At 36.2% G+C, this 15,529-nt stretch overlaps 1 protein-coding gene across 32 annotated transcripts in view; it reads left to right on the forward strand.

Annotated features, from left to right (window-relative positions):
- Positions 1-15,529, forward strand: part of DLG1 (discs large MAGUK scaffold protein 1) — a 143,523-nt gene that overhangs the window by 83,600 nt on the left and 44,394 nt on the right. For 22 of the 32 annotated variants that reach the window (XM_032698414.1, XM_032698416.1, XM_032698421.1 and 19 more), the window contains 7 exons: positions 1,831-1,929; positions 5,027-5,080; positions 7,549-7,599; positions 8,561-8,685; positions 9,758-9,927; positions 10,451-10,587; positions 11,778-11,922. In XM_032698414.1, the coding sequence (XP_032554305.1) occupies positions 1,831-1,929; positions 5,027-5,080; positions 7,549-7,599; positions 8,561-8,685; positions 9,758-9,927; positions 10,451-10,587; positions 11,778-11,922 (781 nt within the window). The remainder of the gene's footprint in view (positions 1-1,830; positions 1,930-5,026; positions 5,081-7,548; positions 7,600-8,560; positions 8,686-9,757; positions 9,928-10,450; positions 10,588-11,777; positions 11,923-15,529) is intronic. The other 10 variants (XM_032698426.1, XM_032698432.1, XM_032698433.1 and 7 more) reach the window with 1 other exon arrangement.

Here is a 15,529-nt window from a genome sequence, read left to right on the forward strand (position 1 = left end):
AAATACATCAAAATCCTCATGTGCAGCAAAGGCCTTTCCGGCACCCGCAGCGGGCACTGGGCACTCCTGCACCCTTCAGTTCCTCCACCCTGCCAGTGTCTGCCAAACACAGAGGGAAATTTGTAAACCTACGTGATAGTGTAAAAAAGAGTCCTACAAAAAGCACAGCGAAAGTAAAAGCTGCCAGTGGTTGGGTGTCTGACGGCTCCTGTTCTAATTGCTCCTTAGGAAAGGTGGGTGCTGCACTACGTGTTGCAGATGAGCATCTTTGATGCAAACTGTGGAAAGTGTGTTACGGTTTTTTTTCTCTCTGTAGTTTTGTCCCTCCTGTTTCTAGTGACTTTGTTACTTACTTTTCTTTTGTATTTTATTGTTAGAAATTAAAGTAGCAATAATTGAAATCGTACTTGCGAAGAATACTTGCTCTCAGTGTTTTCCAGTGAAGGTTGTTGCACTGTATACAATGTTGGGTTTTACAGTAATTTCTTGCAAGTGAGGAAAGTTTGATTTGCTTGATTTTTGTTTTCCAAAGTATATATTTCAGTAGTTTACAAAGAGCAGCATTATAGAATTTTCTGGACTAATTTAGATTCTCCCGCACCCTCCTTTTTAATCACTTCACATGTTGTGCCCTTGTCCATAGATGTAAGAATACTTAAATGACATTAGTGATTACCTCTCAAGATACCAAATATATCTTGTTCTTACTGCTTTCAATAATTACAGTGTTTTTCACCAGCTGTTCAATTTGGGTGGATTGACTTTGAGTTAAAAAACCCTGTAGGAATACCATATGTACATTTAATAAGTGCTGCATTTTTTGGGCTGTTTCAGGTTCCTTTATTATTTCCTTTTATTCTTTAATGTGGTGTCTGCTATTGGTAAATGTTACTTTGTATTTTAAAATATCTCAAACTTTTAGAATATGTTTATGGGGTTTTGGTACAGTTTCAGGATTATTATTTTCTTTTGTAATTATACTTCGTTATATTTAAATATATGTATAATATTCATTATATTTAAAGATCACAAGAATGTCTTGGAACAACTAAGTTGCGAGAGATTCAATCTGCTGTTCAGCTTGTAATTTTGATGCTAGTTGCCAGCAGTTTATATTTCTGACAGCTTGTTGACAACCAGTATGTGAACATCTCAAAATTTTTTGAGTCAATGTTTTGCTCAAAATGCTGTTTGTAGCTTTGTTCCCTTGCAGCTTAAATGTCACTAGGTTTCCTGCTTATTAGTTTTATGAAAATTCCTAAAACCAAAATTCTGCTAGTCTGCAGTTGTGTATAAAGAACTCTGAAAGGTAGATTGGATCTATTTTAGGCACTTCCACCCAGTTGACTAAAAGGTTTTCTTTGATTTTTTTCTCAGTTTAGAAACCTTAATGTACCTCTGATTTTTCCCCTTTATCAAAGAGTTATATTATATTAACCTTGTTCAGTGCTATCAACTTCAGCCACCATTTCCCCGCCTTTTGCTCTGCTATGTGTTGGTGAAGGGATTCTGTTGGGAGAGCAGCCCACAAAAAGCCCAAGTCTGTCCACTGGCATGAGCAGGTTTTTTGTTGGACCCAAAGTGTCATTGCTCTGGGGCTGCAAGGTGAGTGAGGGCCTTGGTGTGAACGAGCCCTCTGGATGTGTCCAACTGCTCGGGGTTCCTCGACATTAGCACAGTTCAGGGGACTGTTTGTCTTCCTTGGAGTTATAGACTCCAAATCCATGTGCTAGTTCAGAATTTGTTTAAACTGTTAAATGTGAATCTTGTTTGTTTTAAAATGTTTGTCTAGTTTTTCATTATTTTTGACTTTTTATTGGTGATTTTTAGCCCACAGAAGCTGTTCCTTCCTCTTCTCCCATTGTCCCTGTGATCCCTGTCCCACCAGTCCCTGCTGAGACCACTGTCATCCCATCCACCATACCACAGGTTTTTATTCCTGTTTGTTTGTTTGTTTGTTTTCTTTTTGTTTTGTTACATTTGTTCAACTTTTATTTATTTATTTTGTTACTTCTTTGAAATTCACCTTTTGGTGCTCTCACACACAGGTTTGAGATGAACTGTGAAATAGCTAAATTAGTAATACACTAGAATTTCATCCTAATTTTTGTTTGTTTTAAGGTAGCTTTTAGTCCACTTAAAATATCTATATTTTCATATGGAAGTAATTAGTAAGTTGAGAAAGACCTAAAGAAAAAACCAGCCAAAAGAATGGAAAGAAGCCATAGGACATTTTGTGTTCACGTAATAATTTTAGAGCCATGTCTTCCTTGCTAAAGTGTTACTGCTTGATTTATTTATAAAAAAAGTTCTCTCATCTCATAAATACTTAATACATGTTTTTCCTTGTTTTCACTTGCATGATGTTTCTCATGTTCTCTGGCCATTTGTTGGTATCACTGTTTTTGGGGGCATTTACAATACAAAAGGGATATTTATTCCTCCATTCCTAACATACTTGACTCCTAAAATGTGCTTCCCTTCTGGGCCTTCATCCTTTAGGCCCACACACCCCCCAAAATAAAAACCAAACCTTGTCAAAACAAGTGAAGGCAGAAAACATGAGTTAATGTTAATATCTTGCATGTAACTTGGAACATATGACCACAGCATGGCAGTATTTTTTTTCTTAAGTTTTGCTTTCAAGCTACTTGGCTAAACAGTTGGTAATTAATTTTTGTATAATCTACAATTAGCTAAAGTTTTTACAGTTGACTGTTTTATAGTGCAATTTCTAGTGGATGTTTGTTTACACAAATCTACCAGCTCTAGTTCTCCTAACAGGAAGACCAGGGATTTGATTAGTTTGAGAAATATTCACTTCTTGGGGAGGGATTCTACCCACATCAGGATTTGAGGGGGACAGGCTGGTGCAGCCATGTACAGACAGTACCTTTGGAATGGCTGGCACAAAGCTTTGCTTGTTCATTTTGGGGAATGATGGGAAATGGCTGCTTTGTGATGGAAAATCCAAATAAATGCAGAAGGAGTGTCAGGAACAATCATTTAGCTTGAACAAGGGGTTTTGCATTGGTTGGCTGACTTATGTCTCAAACATACTGTTCACATAGAAACTTCACCTACTAGCAACAATTTGCTTTTAGCTAGTTATCCTTTTTTTTTTTAATAGACAAAAGAAAAACACCTGCCTGCCTCAAAAAAAAAAAATTCATGGTAAACCAGCTTGGACTGGCATATAATTTTAATATAATTGGATATTACAGAATTCTAATATCAAATAAAAATACATTCCAAAATGGAGTGAAAAGAGTGTGACTGAACTAATTGATTCTTGTTTTGTTTACAATGAAAATATAAGAACCATAAATGTAGTTTAACTATATTTATGGTAACCATAACAAATTATAGTGATGCATAATTGATTGGGGGTTTCGTATGGGATCTTATTTTTAATTTACTCTTCTTTTAATAGAACTTGCACTTGAGTAAGAAGCTGCAATGGGAATAATAACTTAATGGCAGAAAATGGTTGCGAGGCACAGAATTGTTTTGACAGAGATTTTTATCATGACAGTAATAACTAGTGTTTAATTTCTGTACTGCATGAAGTGTACCCATGCTTCTACTGAGAGAATTGCTCGGTGAGAAAGGTGTTTAATGGCATTTTGACAGTCATAATTGTCATCCTTTTTGTTTCCTTTTACTTTTAATAGTCTACTCTGTTAACTTGTGTAGATACCACCTGATTTTATTACTTATTAAATGACACAGGCTTAATTTCTGACACAGCAACCTGACAGCAGATTGATGACTCCTGTCTAATGATGGTAGATTATTTTGAAAGGCACTTCTGAGTAATCACTGTGTAGCATTTGGGAGCTTTTAAAAATCATTAGTTCTTCAGAATCATGTTGCTGTGATAGTAATGAAACAAAAATTCAGTATGTGAATAGGTTAATGCAGCTGTCATGTTTTTGTAGGTCTTAATTTTATCTTTGAGTGAGTTTAATACTAGCTTCTGTTGCAGCCTTTTAAACTGTCCCTAAATTTGTTTCCATGCACACATGCATATATAGGAGATTAAAAAAATAATGTCTTAGATTCAAAGATAATGTATTTTTATACATATAAAAAAATCTCAGCTTTATTAAAGCAATAAGAAGATTAACTTTGTTCTGTGCCACTAAACTTCATATATCAACGGTATTTGGAGTCTAGAATATATCTGCACACTTTTTTTGTTTGTTTTGTTTATATTCCTAGAGCAGGCTAGATGCTGCCTATTTTAAAGGCAGATAATTGATGCATAAATAGGAAATCTGTTTATTTGGAAATAATTTCCAAATAATTTGGAAATTATTTCTGAGAAATGCCTTCAGTTTGTATGGATTTTCTTTCAGCTGAAACTGCATTTTTCACAGAAAAATTCTCAGTATATGAGAGTGTTAACTTACTCTACTAGTTCCTGGCTTGCAAAAATGCTAATTCTCTTCCACATTTCAGTAGCAATAATCCTTGACTGCTTATGGCTTGTTAGTAATAATTCTCTGGTGGTAGATCAATGTCTGCTATGGATTTGCTTTTGCAAGTCAGTTTTGTAGGTTCTTTCTTGCCTAAGTTGCATTTCTGCAAGGTTCCATTTTGCAATTTGTGGGTTGGGGAAAGAAATCTTCCTGATAGGAAGAAAGAGGAATCAACTCTACCAAAAATTGGTTTTAAGATACAAACTGGTAAAGCAACCTCTGCAAATCATACCACAGGTATTAGGGTTACTGACATCATGTTAAGTGGTAGCATGACTCAGGGGTTTTTTTGAAAAACAAGATAATAAGTGACAGAACTTGGATATAAAGTATGATCTCAGACCTCTAAAATTGTGTTTCTGCGTCAGGAAAGCAATTTGTTCAGGGTAGAAACAAGTGTTTCAGAAGGTTAATTTTGAGATTCTCAGGCTGAGGCTACCTTTTAACAGAACTTTGAGAAGCCAGCAAATTAAATTTTGTAGAGTTATCATTGATACTGCATTTTCTTACACTGTACTTTGTTCTTTATCCTTTTATTAAAGGCAAATCCCCCTCCAGTGCTGGTGAATACAGATTCTTTGGAGACTTCCACATACGTAAGCCTACACTTTCTATCAATTACAACTTTAGATCATGTTTTATGTATGTAGTTGTGTAGATCTGTTGTTACTGTATTATAAAACCTATTTTATCCATCTGGTGGTGCTTGATTTTGTCATCCGTCCTGATGATGATTCGAAGTCGTTAAATAGCTATTTCATTAAAAAAATGTTGTAGATTGCAAGTGGAAGTTTTTCTGTGAGTACCACTGATGTGACAGTTCAAAACATAATTGTTTGAGGTTCTGGAGGTTCAGTGTTCAGAGAACAATCTGTTTCTTCAACTGTGCAGGCAAAGGCTTTAATATTTAATGTGCCATTTCCGTTGCACTTCTCATAAAAACATTTCTCCATGCAGTGGCTGTACTGAAGGCTTTAGTGCTCTAAATTTTCATAAAAATGGGTTGGTTCTGTTCAAAGTCTTAAAGTAATAAGTGTAGTTATGTGGAGCCTAAGATTTTTATTTGTCAGGCATAATTACAACATTTGTATAGAACACCATTCACAGAAAGCCTCTGCAAATAAAGCTTAGCTTAGTGGATCTGAGGTCCCTTTAAAACATGGAAAAGGTAGACTAGGGCAGTGACTTGTATCATTTGATATATCCTTGCTCCTCTCTATGCTAATGTTTGATTTGGTAGATAAATAAATTCAAAGTTAATTTAAAAAAAGAGGGCAACTATAAAGCTGAGCTAAAGTGGAAGATAAAAACAATGGAGGTTTTTGTTTGCTCCTGTTTATCCAGATGATAGTATAAAAACGGATTATGGGGGTTTTTTACATGGAAATAAGAGACTGCTTAAATATATTAAAATTGGCTTTGTTTTGCCTAATGACAGTGAATAGGGAAATGATTAATTGTCCTTGTTATTTATTTAATAAAAAAGAAAAAAAAAACAGTGCATACTGATCAGTCATCATGAACTATTGTCCTAGTACTGTAATGCTGGATGACAGGTTCAGTTAGCACGTGTTGTCATTCCTGTAGGTAGGAGCTCAAGGACTAAACTGGCACAAAAACTCCTTGATCACAGTGGCTTCTTTTGTGGTGGTGTAGTCATAGATACAGTTTCACGTATGCAGAAGGTCAAGACCTCTTCCCTTTTTAATGGAGAAATATCATGTGTTAAAACCACAGTATCTGTTCCACTGAGCAAACTGTTAAGGACATAATCGTTTTTGAGGTACTGTGCAAAGAAGAAGATACTCTGTTATGTCTGGAATGGATATGGGTTCTATTGTTTTGGGGGGAGATAAAATTAGAGGATGAGGGATAAATGAGCCTGATATTAGACAGCCTGTAAAAGTTGTGGCATCACCAGCTTTTGGAGCTTTTAAATATGTTAAATAAACATGGAAGGAATTAAGTAGCTTCATCTTAATTTTGTTTATGTTGAATTAAATTCCCTTTTTTAATTCTCTGCTACAAAACTGCCAGATTTTAAAATGGTTTTTTCTATAGGTATGTTTTATATTTTTGTAAAACCTTGAATAGTGTGTTAAAGCACAGAAGACTATCAGATACAGAATATCTTAGAGATATTGTAAAATAATAGTATAAATGTTGTTTCTTATCTTGTTAAATATTTCATCTGAAGGCTATAAATAGGGAATTGCCTGTAGCTGCATGGTGTATATGCTGCTGTAGGTAACTGGAGGAAAGAATTTGAGTTCCAAGATATCTTAGTAACTGGATAAAAGAAATCTTACTCTTACATATTAAATATGGGTAAGAATTTGATATTTAATTGATTTTGCTTAGTTTTGATTTTTTATTGCTTCTGGTATTTGATTCCGTCCTAGTTCTGTAGGCAGTAAAGAATGTGGGTATCCTTTCTAATTTGAGGATGATAAGGCTTCTTCCTAGGATTTGGGTTTTTCATCTAGCTTTATAAAATAGTCTTCTAAACTCTTCTTCTCTTTCTGGCCCTGTTTTAATTTATTGATCTTTAGTTTATATGTAGCATGTAGTAATATAAACAGTTGTTAAAAGTTGCTTTAGAAGGGTTTTATCCATTTCTCATAAGAAATGGTATAAAGCATCAGTCTTTGATTTTTCTCTGCTCTGTGTGGAACAGTTGGAAAATGCTGCTCTATTCTTCCTTACAATTTCTTCTCTACCCCATATCCTCTTCCTTTTTTTCTGAGTTTCAAGTTGCTGTATAGCCTGAGGAACATCTGAGGATTTCAAGAGCATGTTTTTCTTTCTGGCAATCAGAAGCAGAGGACCTCTGCCCTACAGTATCTGTGTAGAGCAGTCTGCTCTCTGAAATAACAACTTCTAAACTCATACAAAAAGTGTCTGATTCATATATACAGAGTGGTGTGAAAAATCACATGTCCCCTCTGTGCTCAGTGGTCACTGTGAATGAGCTGAGATTTGGTGGGAGTGAACTGCCAGCCAAGCAAACTGTGTCATGGAAAGTGTAAAATTCTCTGTAAGTCTCACTTTTCTTTCTTTCTAGGTCAATGGCACGGATGCAGATTATGAGTATGAAGAAATTACTCTTGAAAGGGTAACATGCTAAATATCTTCCTGTACTCTGTTTAAAGTGTGGTTTATGATACTTTAATATGAAAAATTAACCTCTTGATACTGCTAACAGCAATCCAAACCAATTCTTACTCTCTTTTTTTAATTTAGATAGATTATTTAACCTAAAGAAAAACAAAGTAAATCTAGTTGCTAGAGCAGAAATAAAAGTTTTTATTAATATTTGTGACCATTAAGAGTAAAATAGGGGAATGATCTCCCTAAGACATACTGCCTTTAATGTTATTATTAGAGAGTAATTAACACAAATTCTGATTTCATCTCCTATATTGCTATTTATGATAAGCTTTTGCTTATACTATCAAGTTTTATATTGAGATTACAAGGGACACCTTGTCACACTCATTTCTGTGTTAGGTTTTCTATGTTGAGATCTAGCTCAGTTCTCTTGAGCTGCACTGTTAATAAAAAGACAGAAAGAAATGGTTGTATCTAATTGCTGTGCAGTTCTGGTGGTTACTGAGAGGGTGAAGAGGTCTTGCAGTTGATAGTAAAGGCAGGCAACCTCTGAAGAGAAGAATGTCAGTCTGAATCTCTGCATCTGTGAGGATACATTAGGGCTGGGACACAAGTAATTTGAGGGCAATTTAATGAGGAGCAAATATTTGTATGAATAATCTCAGATATCTAGCAAATTGGAGAGGGAAGATTTTATGTAGTTTATCGAGTTCAGTGAGAAGGCTGTGGGGTTGGAACTATACTATACTATGACTTCTGTTCTCCTTACATATATGTAAGACATAATTATATTATTTTCATAAAAGTAAGTTATATATGTACTATACTCCTTAAACTGTCTTTTAATATTTTTGTTATCAGTAAAAATTATGTAGATTTGGTTCTATAGTGAATCAGATAGATACACTAGAATATCTTTTTCCCAAAAAAGAAGTGTGTAAATTTTTTTCCCCCTCTATCTTTAGGGAAATTCAGGACTTGGCTTTAGCATTGCAGGTGGTACAGACAACCCACATATTGGGGATGATGCAAGTATTTTCATTACAAAAATTATCGCCGGGGGTGCAGCTGCACAGGATGGACGATTACGGTATGATCACTTTCTGTGTTGGGTTGCTAAGTGTTATTATTGTATTTTAAACAGTGGATAGAACACTTTCTGTTACTTTTAATAGTTTTATCGTGCTACATTAGATGTTAAATAAGTTTTCCTTATTTGGAAGTGTTTTGTAAATAATGAAAAATGTTTGACTGGACCAATTACTGCCCCCAAACCAGTAAAATCTGCAGTTAAGGGAAATGAACTTTTTCTGTTCTGTGGTATAAATGTATCATGCCATATGTTCCATAGTCCTTAATTCAAGGAAAAACTTAGACATGTAGGATGGGTAACTCTTGGTTATCCATGTGCAGATTTTCTGATCTGTAAGGTAGTGAAGTTTAATAACAACCTTCTTTTATGCTTAGTAATAATTCGGTGTCTGAATTTTTCAGAGATACCTACCCACATTTGTTGTAGGACCATCATTTTTTCTCTTGTGTTGTCAAGAAGTTGCCCCATCATTTTGGGTGCAAATGCTTGATGTATTACAGGTTTTAGTTCTAATAAGCTTATTTTAAGGCTTCATTTGAGCTTGTTGGCCACTGTCAGAGGTACATCTGGCAGAATGTGGTGACAGGTGGGTCAGGCACTGCACTTAGTGTAATGAGAGCTCAGTGTTACTGCAGTGACATGTTAAATGGACTGGAAGGCCAGCACTTAAACTGCTTGTGAAAAGGAGGAATCAAGATTGACTTGTCATGTCATGGCTTAAAACTAGTGTGTGCTCACTGTGTGCCTCCTGCGTTCTGAATTTTTAAGTTCTTTCTTATAGCCCTAAACCAAAGATAGTTTGTTCAAAACAGTTTAAATGAAGCACATCTAAGATGGTGCCCTCTTCGTCTGGTAATTAAATATTCCCATTAAATGCTTTCTAGTGATCCTTGATTTATTTTTAAGCACTAATAATCAATTTTAGAGCACTGTCTTGAATCAGTAGAATTCTAGAGATAAATCTGTGTATTTTATTGGGTTAACACGTGTATTAGTGTTTTATAGATAAAGTAGTAGGCTCCTGCTGTGCTATAACCCAACAGCTGAACGTGCCTGTTGCTGTCTGTAGGGTTAATGATTGTATTCTGCGAGTGAACGAGGTGGATGTCCGGGATGTGACACACAGCAAAGCCGTGGAAGCGTTGAAAGAAGCGGGATCAATTGTGCGATTGTACGTCAAAAGAAGAAAACCAGTCACAGAAAAAATAGTGGAAATCAAACTTGTAAAAGGCCCCAAGGGTACGCTGGAAGTATAAAGTTTCTGTTTCACAAGAATTACAGAGTTGTAACTGTTCTTGTAGAATGCATAGTTTTCTTTCAAATGATAAAAGTGTGTTTCCGGTGGTATCTGGTAATTTTTAAGTACATTATAAAGTGGAGTAAAATTCTTCACTGAATTACCTAGAAAGGATCCTTGAGAGATTAAAAATAAATTGAGGAAAGTATTTGTTTCTATATGGGTAATTGTTGGACAGTTTTCTATAAATATCAGTGGTGATGCTATACCTCTGCTGTTGTGCATCCTTCACAAGGCATGAATTAAAGAGTTAGCTTTTGGTTTTGAGAACTTGTGTAGGTGTTATGTCCTTTCCAGAACTTTCTAGAAATTTATGGAGTTCCCTTGAAAAGTCATCCGGTATTGCTCCAGCCATACCCTAATATTATATGTATTTACATGTAATATAAGCATTATTTATGTAATAATTTGAATTTAATGAATGCAAAAAAAGGTTTCTTGAGTAATGGTTTTGCCTTCAAGCAGGTCTTGGTTTCAGTATTGCTGGTGGTGTAGGAAATCAGCATATACCTGGGGACAACAGCATTTATGTAACCAAAATCATTGAAGGTGGGGCAGCACATAAAGATGGCAAACTTCAGATTGGAGACAAACTTTTAGCTGTAAGTAAGAACTTCTTTTTTTCTCTTTTTTTAATGGTCATTGAGTTTTAGGCTCAACTGGGGCATGATTCAGTTTGTGGTTCAGCTGCCTGCCAGTGGAGTGTAGTTTCATAGAAATGAGTAAAAAAAATGTCTTTTTGCCAGGAAATCAGTGATAAAATTAAATCTGCATCATTCGACACCATCTCATCAGGAAATCTGAAATCTCTTCTTCAGCCCAGCGTTCTGTACAAAACCTGTATTAATCAGAATGTTTATTTCTGATGCCTGCTATTCTTTTTCTCGGATCTGAGTGACAGAATTCTAAACAAACATCCAGTGGGATTGTTTCTCTTCTCAAAGAAGAATGGAAAGGAACTCCATGTACTGGTAGCTGGACAGCCTGTAGCCAGCCTATAGTGAAACCGCTGCTTATATTGCATTTCAGTGTTTGTAATGATTTTGAATGGCTTGTTTTTTTAAGCTTCAGATACTTCAAAGTTGAATTTTGCTATGCATAAAGTAAAAAGAACTTTCATCTTTCTTAAATCCCATCCACAAATTTAGTTGTCCAGACAGAAAAATGAGAGCCAGGAACTCCATTTAGTAAGATTCTATATGAGATAGTAATTGTTAAACGTTTGGGGTTTTTTTAATGCAAGTGCTGGTGTTTCACCTTAATAGCAATGGCTCGAGAAATTTATTGCCTGTAGTTAAACTAAGTTGTTGTTGTTTGGCATGTAATTCAGTCACATCAGGACCTTCTCCAGGTTTGACCCCTGCTTTCGACCTCTTGCAAGAATATGTTGTCCCATTATAATGTCTAGAACTTAATTATTTCATGACAAGATGATGTAGGATTTATTCTCACTAGAACACACTTTCTTCTCTGTAATACTTGCAGTAACACACTGTCAGTGCTGTGACTGTGCACACTTAGGACATTTTGAGTGTCCTGCTTGTCTCTTTAGCTCTCCAAAGTCACGTGAGCCTTCTTGATGATGTTAGTCAATAGGGTTTATTATTATCTTTTAAAGGAATACTTGTCAGTCTTATATTTCACAAAGCACGTGTTATATAATTTTATATAACCACTGTGGCACACGAATCCCAGTAAAGACTCTCAATTCCAGGGTTCTCCAACAGCCTTCAGTGAGTGTCTTATGAAAACGTTACATTTTTCTCTGTTGAGAATTTGTTTTTCTCTTTAGGTGAACAGTGTCTGTTTAGAAGAAGTTACTCATGAAGAAGCGGTGACTGCCTTAAAAAACACATCTGACTTTGTTTATCTGAAAGTTGCAAAACCCACCAGCATGTTCATGAATGACAGTTATGCCCCTCCTGACATCACAAACTGTAAGTTCAGCTTATCTTTGTGATTTAATTATTTCTCCCTTTAAGGCTTTAACATCCCATTTTTAGTATTTTAACTGTTTCGAGCTTTTAAAAACCATACAGGGCAAAAATCTGATATAAGAAAGTTGATTAATTAGGAAAATTATATGCTGAACAGAACAGCATCCCACAGCTTCTATACTGAAAGACAGCAACAGCTGGAGCTCCAGGTGTGCTTCCATGGCTGGCATGGGCCAGTCCTGGAGACTCAGTGCTGCTCAGCACTGGCTGGTGAGTATGAGCAGAGCATGTGCCTTGTGATTTTGGAGGCTGTGGAGAGTAACAAACAATGCACTGCAAGGATGTTCAGTGTCCTGTAAACTGAGCAAAAGACAATACTGTTTCTGCTAGAGGTTAATGATGTTCTGACTTGTTTTTTTCCTGTTTTCCTGCTTTTTCATGAGCTCGCACATACTTGAATAAACTGAAATGGGAGGAGGAGGAGTTCTTCACTTCAATGCTTGCCTGCGAACATGTTGAGAAATTTCATGTTAACTTGAAATCTTACTTCATTTTTGACATAATTGTTGATAATTCAAATGGAAAACCAGTGAATGCTGTATTAAAAAGTAGTTATAAGAATTTCTTGTTGACCTAAGGGTACTACTGACAAGAGTGTTTTCAAAGTCAAACATGCAAATCCAGAAAGTTCAGGATTGAACTACAATATAAAGAAAAATTTGAGTTCAATATATTGTCTCTTCAAGAGGGATATTACCACTTAGTGGTTGGAAAAAGAAATGAAAATAATATAACTGTATCTTCCCAAGACTAAATAGATTGACTTTTCTAGATGACTGATTTTACTCATCTTGTCATATAAAATGGTTCTAGGGGAGTTATTTTAGGTATTTTTTGTTTCCTGCTGTTAGATTTGTGTAAGCAGTGATATGTAGCACTGATCTGTTTAGATACTATAAAATATGAAAAAAGGAGCACTTCTGGATGAAAAGGTGTAGTTGAAAACAATATGTAAAGAAGAACAAACAAAAGTGCAGCACAACAGAGGACTGAAGGACCTTATAAGCCCATCATTTGTTGTCAATAGCTACAGTATCTTAAAATCCATTTGTAAGCTTATTGAATTACAATTTGGAGCTAATTAGGTTTTATCTTCATTGTCTTATTGGAAGGATGCTCTCGAAGGCTCCATTCTTTGACATAAAACTATTTTCAGCCTTCCCTTATTCTTCCCCAGTTTTTTATTCATATATAGGGTTACAGAGCAGCCATTTTCCCTCATGGTGTCTGGTTTGTCCAATAACCTTTCCCACTGTTTCCTCAAAAAGCGGACTTACCTTTTCTCTCTCCATAGTAACTGGCCTCTTCATATGTTTCGCTTCTAATTCAGATTTTCTGGGACAGAGGAAGCCTGATTCAGGAACACAGTGTTCCTGGTAGTGTAGTGCTAATGGAGTGACACTGCTCTGGATTGTGGTGTGACCAACATCAAAGTATCTCATCTGTTACTACTGTATCTTGACTCAATCATTGGAATATTTACTATATGAATCTTTTGTGGGGGCAAGGGCAAAACATGAAGAAAGTTTGAGGGAAGGAAGGTAGTGAAGGAGCTGATTCCTGATAATTTGCCCGATACTAATGAGTCAATGATATTGGCAAGACGTCCGTGCTGTTGGTGCTCTGTCATTCAGAGAATTAATTTCTTTCAAATGGTGGATGAGCTGGAGACTCAGTTTATTGAAGTTAATTGCATCATAACATAAAACCATGAAAGAGGTTGTCATTTCTCAGTAAACATGACAGTCTCACATCCATTACCTGGAGATAAATGACCTGACCACACACGTAGGCCCCTTTTGCCATATTACCATCCTGCCTTCTCAATTTCTCTCCATCTATTTGCTCTCCCTGTGTGATTTGAGAGAGACATTGGCATTCTGTCCAGGTCAATGTCCTATCCTTTGTGGGAAGTGGCACTTCTGTCCTTTTACTGAGAAGTGAAAAGCCAATCTCCTGACCTTGTCATGGCTCTCAAGCTCCAGCAGCTGCTTATGGGAATCTTTCTCCTCCTACTCAAGCATTCTGAAAAAAATCACAGAAGTTTTCTCAAGTTCCAGCTGTCTTATCTATCTGTCTTTTGTCCTTTAGTGACCCTTCACGAGGTTTTTGGGCTAAAATGCTGCCAGTGCTTTTGAGCAGATTTTCTGAGTTTCATTTCCTTTAGCTTACAGTTTCAACCTTCGAGTTCTCTGAAGACACTCTTGTTTTTCACTCTGTTTCTGGTAGACTTTTGTCAACAGTTAACCAAAGAACATTCTTCTGCAAAGTGCTGGGTCCTTTAATGAAACTTCAGTCTGTTTTTTTTCCTTATGGCAGGAAAGACCTTTGTACCCAAGGCTGCAGAAACTTGTGTGTCTCTGTTGATCAAAGTGGAGCTGGTTGTTACTGCAGCTGGTGTAGAGACTGAGCCTAGTGCTGGAATTTTGTACACAAAGGAGACCTAAAGGTCCTGCCTGAAGTGTTTAATGACTTAATTCAAGAAATCAGTTTAGTCTTTTCCTCAGTCTTTCACTTATAAGAAAGAACTGTGTATGACTATGCTAGATGCTATTTTTCTAATACAGGGCACAACAAAAGCTTTTTCAGCTCAAAATCTGCACGTTTGCAATGGAACTGTCAAAGGGAGACACCAAGCTCAGAGACTGTTGCTTCTTTATAACTTTGCAACTAGGAAGCCTCTGCTTTCTGCAAGAAGCTGTCAATTAAATAGAACTCTTACAAAAAATGGTGGGTTTTTTATGCAGTACTTTATGCTGCATTTAGCAGAGCAGTACAGGGCTCAGGAGCTTTAGGCTGGGGACTCTGAAGACCATTTACCAGATGGCAAATATTAAAGAGGTATTTTTTAGAATCACCTGGACTGTGAGATTTGAAACAGTTACCAGTCTTTTTTCTTCACCTACTCACCTACAGCTGTTTTGAGACATGTATTTGCAATCCTCCTTCCTACTTCTGTCCATCAGAATCCTTTTATCCAGGTTCTTAGGAGTTCAGGCCTACCATAAAGGAGAAGTAAGATGTGCACAGAAACTACCTATGGACATGTCTATTACAAATGATGTTAAGGTAGAAACTCTACTACTTGAGTTTGTGTGTAAACTGCTCATGTCCAGAAACCCCTTGGGAGGTTTTTTTGTTTGCTTATTTTATTTCTGTGGTTTTTTGGAATACTCATTTTATTGAAAACATCTAAAAGCACAGTACACAGTACTTGGTATCTGTACTGTCTGCAGAACATGCAGTAGATTGCTCACTGTGCTAACTTGTGTGACCATGGTAGTTAACACAAAAATCCACAAAACACCAAATTCAGAATTTAATTGTCTTAAAGACTTTCTCTCTGGAACTGGTCTTGTTTAGTTATAGGGCTGCCTCACTTGCCCTGGTGATGGGGATTTAAAATGCAGAGCTAAAGATACTGGAGAACTGTTTGAGAACCATTTCAGTGTCTAGGTTTTGTGCAAAATCTGTTTTCTTTTGCGACTCCTGTAGTAAGTGTACCATACCAGCCACCTTCTCAGATGGTCTGATGGCTCAAAAAAAG

This window comes from Chiroxiphia lanceolata, chromosome 10, assembly GCF_009829145.1.
Source record: "Chiroxiphia lanceolata isolate bChiLan1 chromosome 10, bChiLan1.pri, whole genome shotgun sequence".
Classification (NCBI taxonomy): Eukaryota; Metazoa; Chordata; class Aves; order Passeriformes; family Pipridae; genus Chiroxiphia; species Chiroxiphia lanceolata.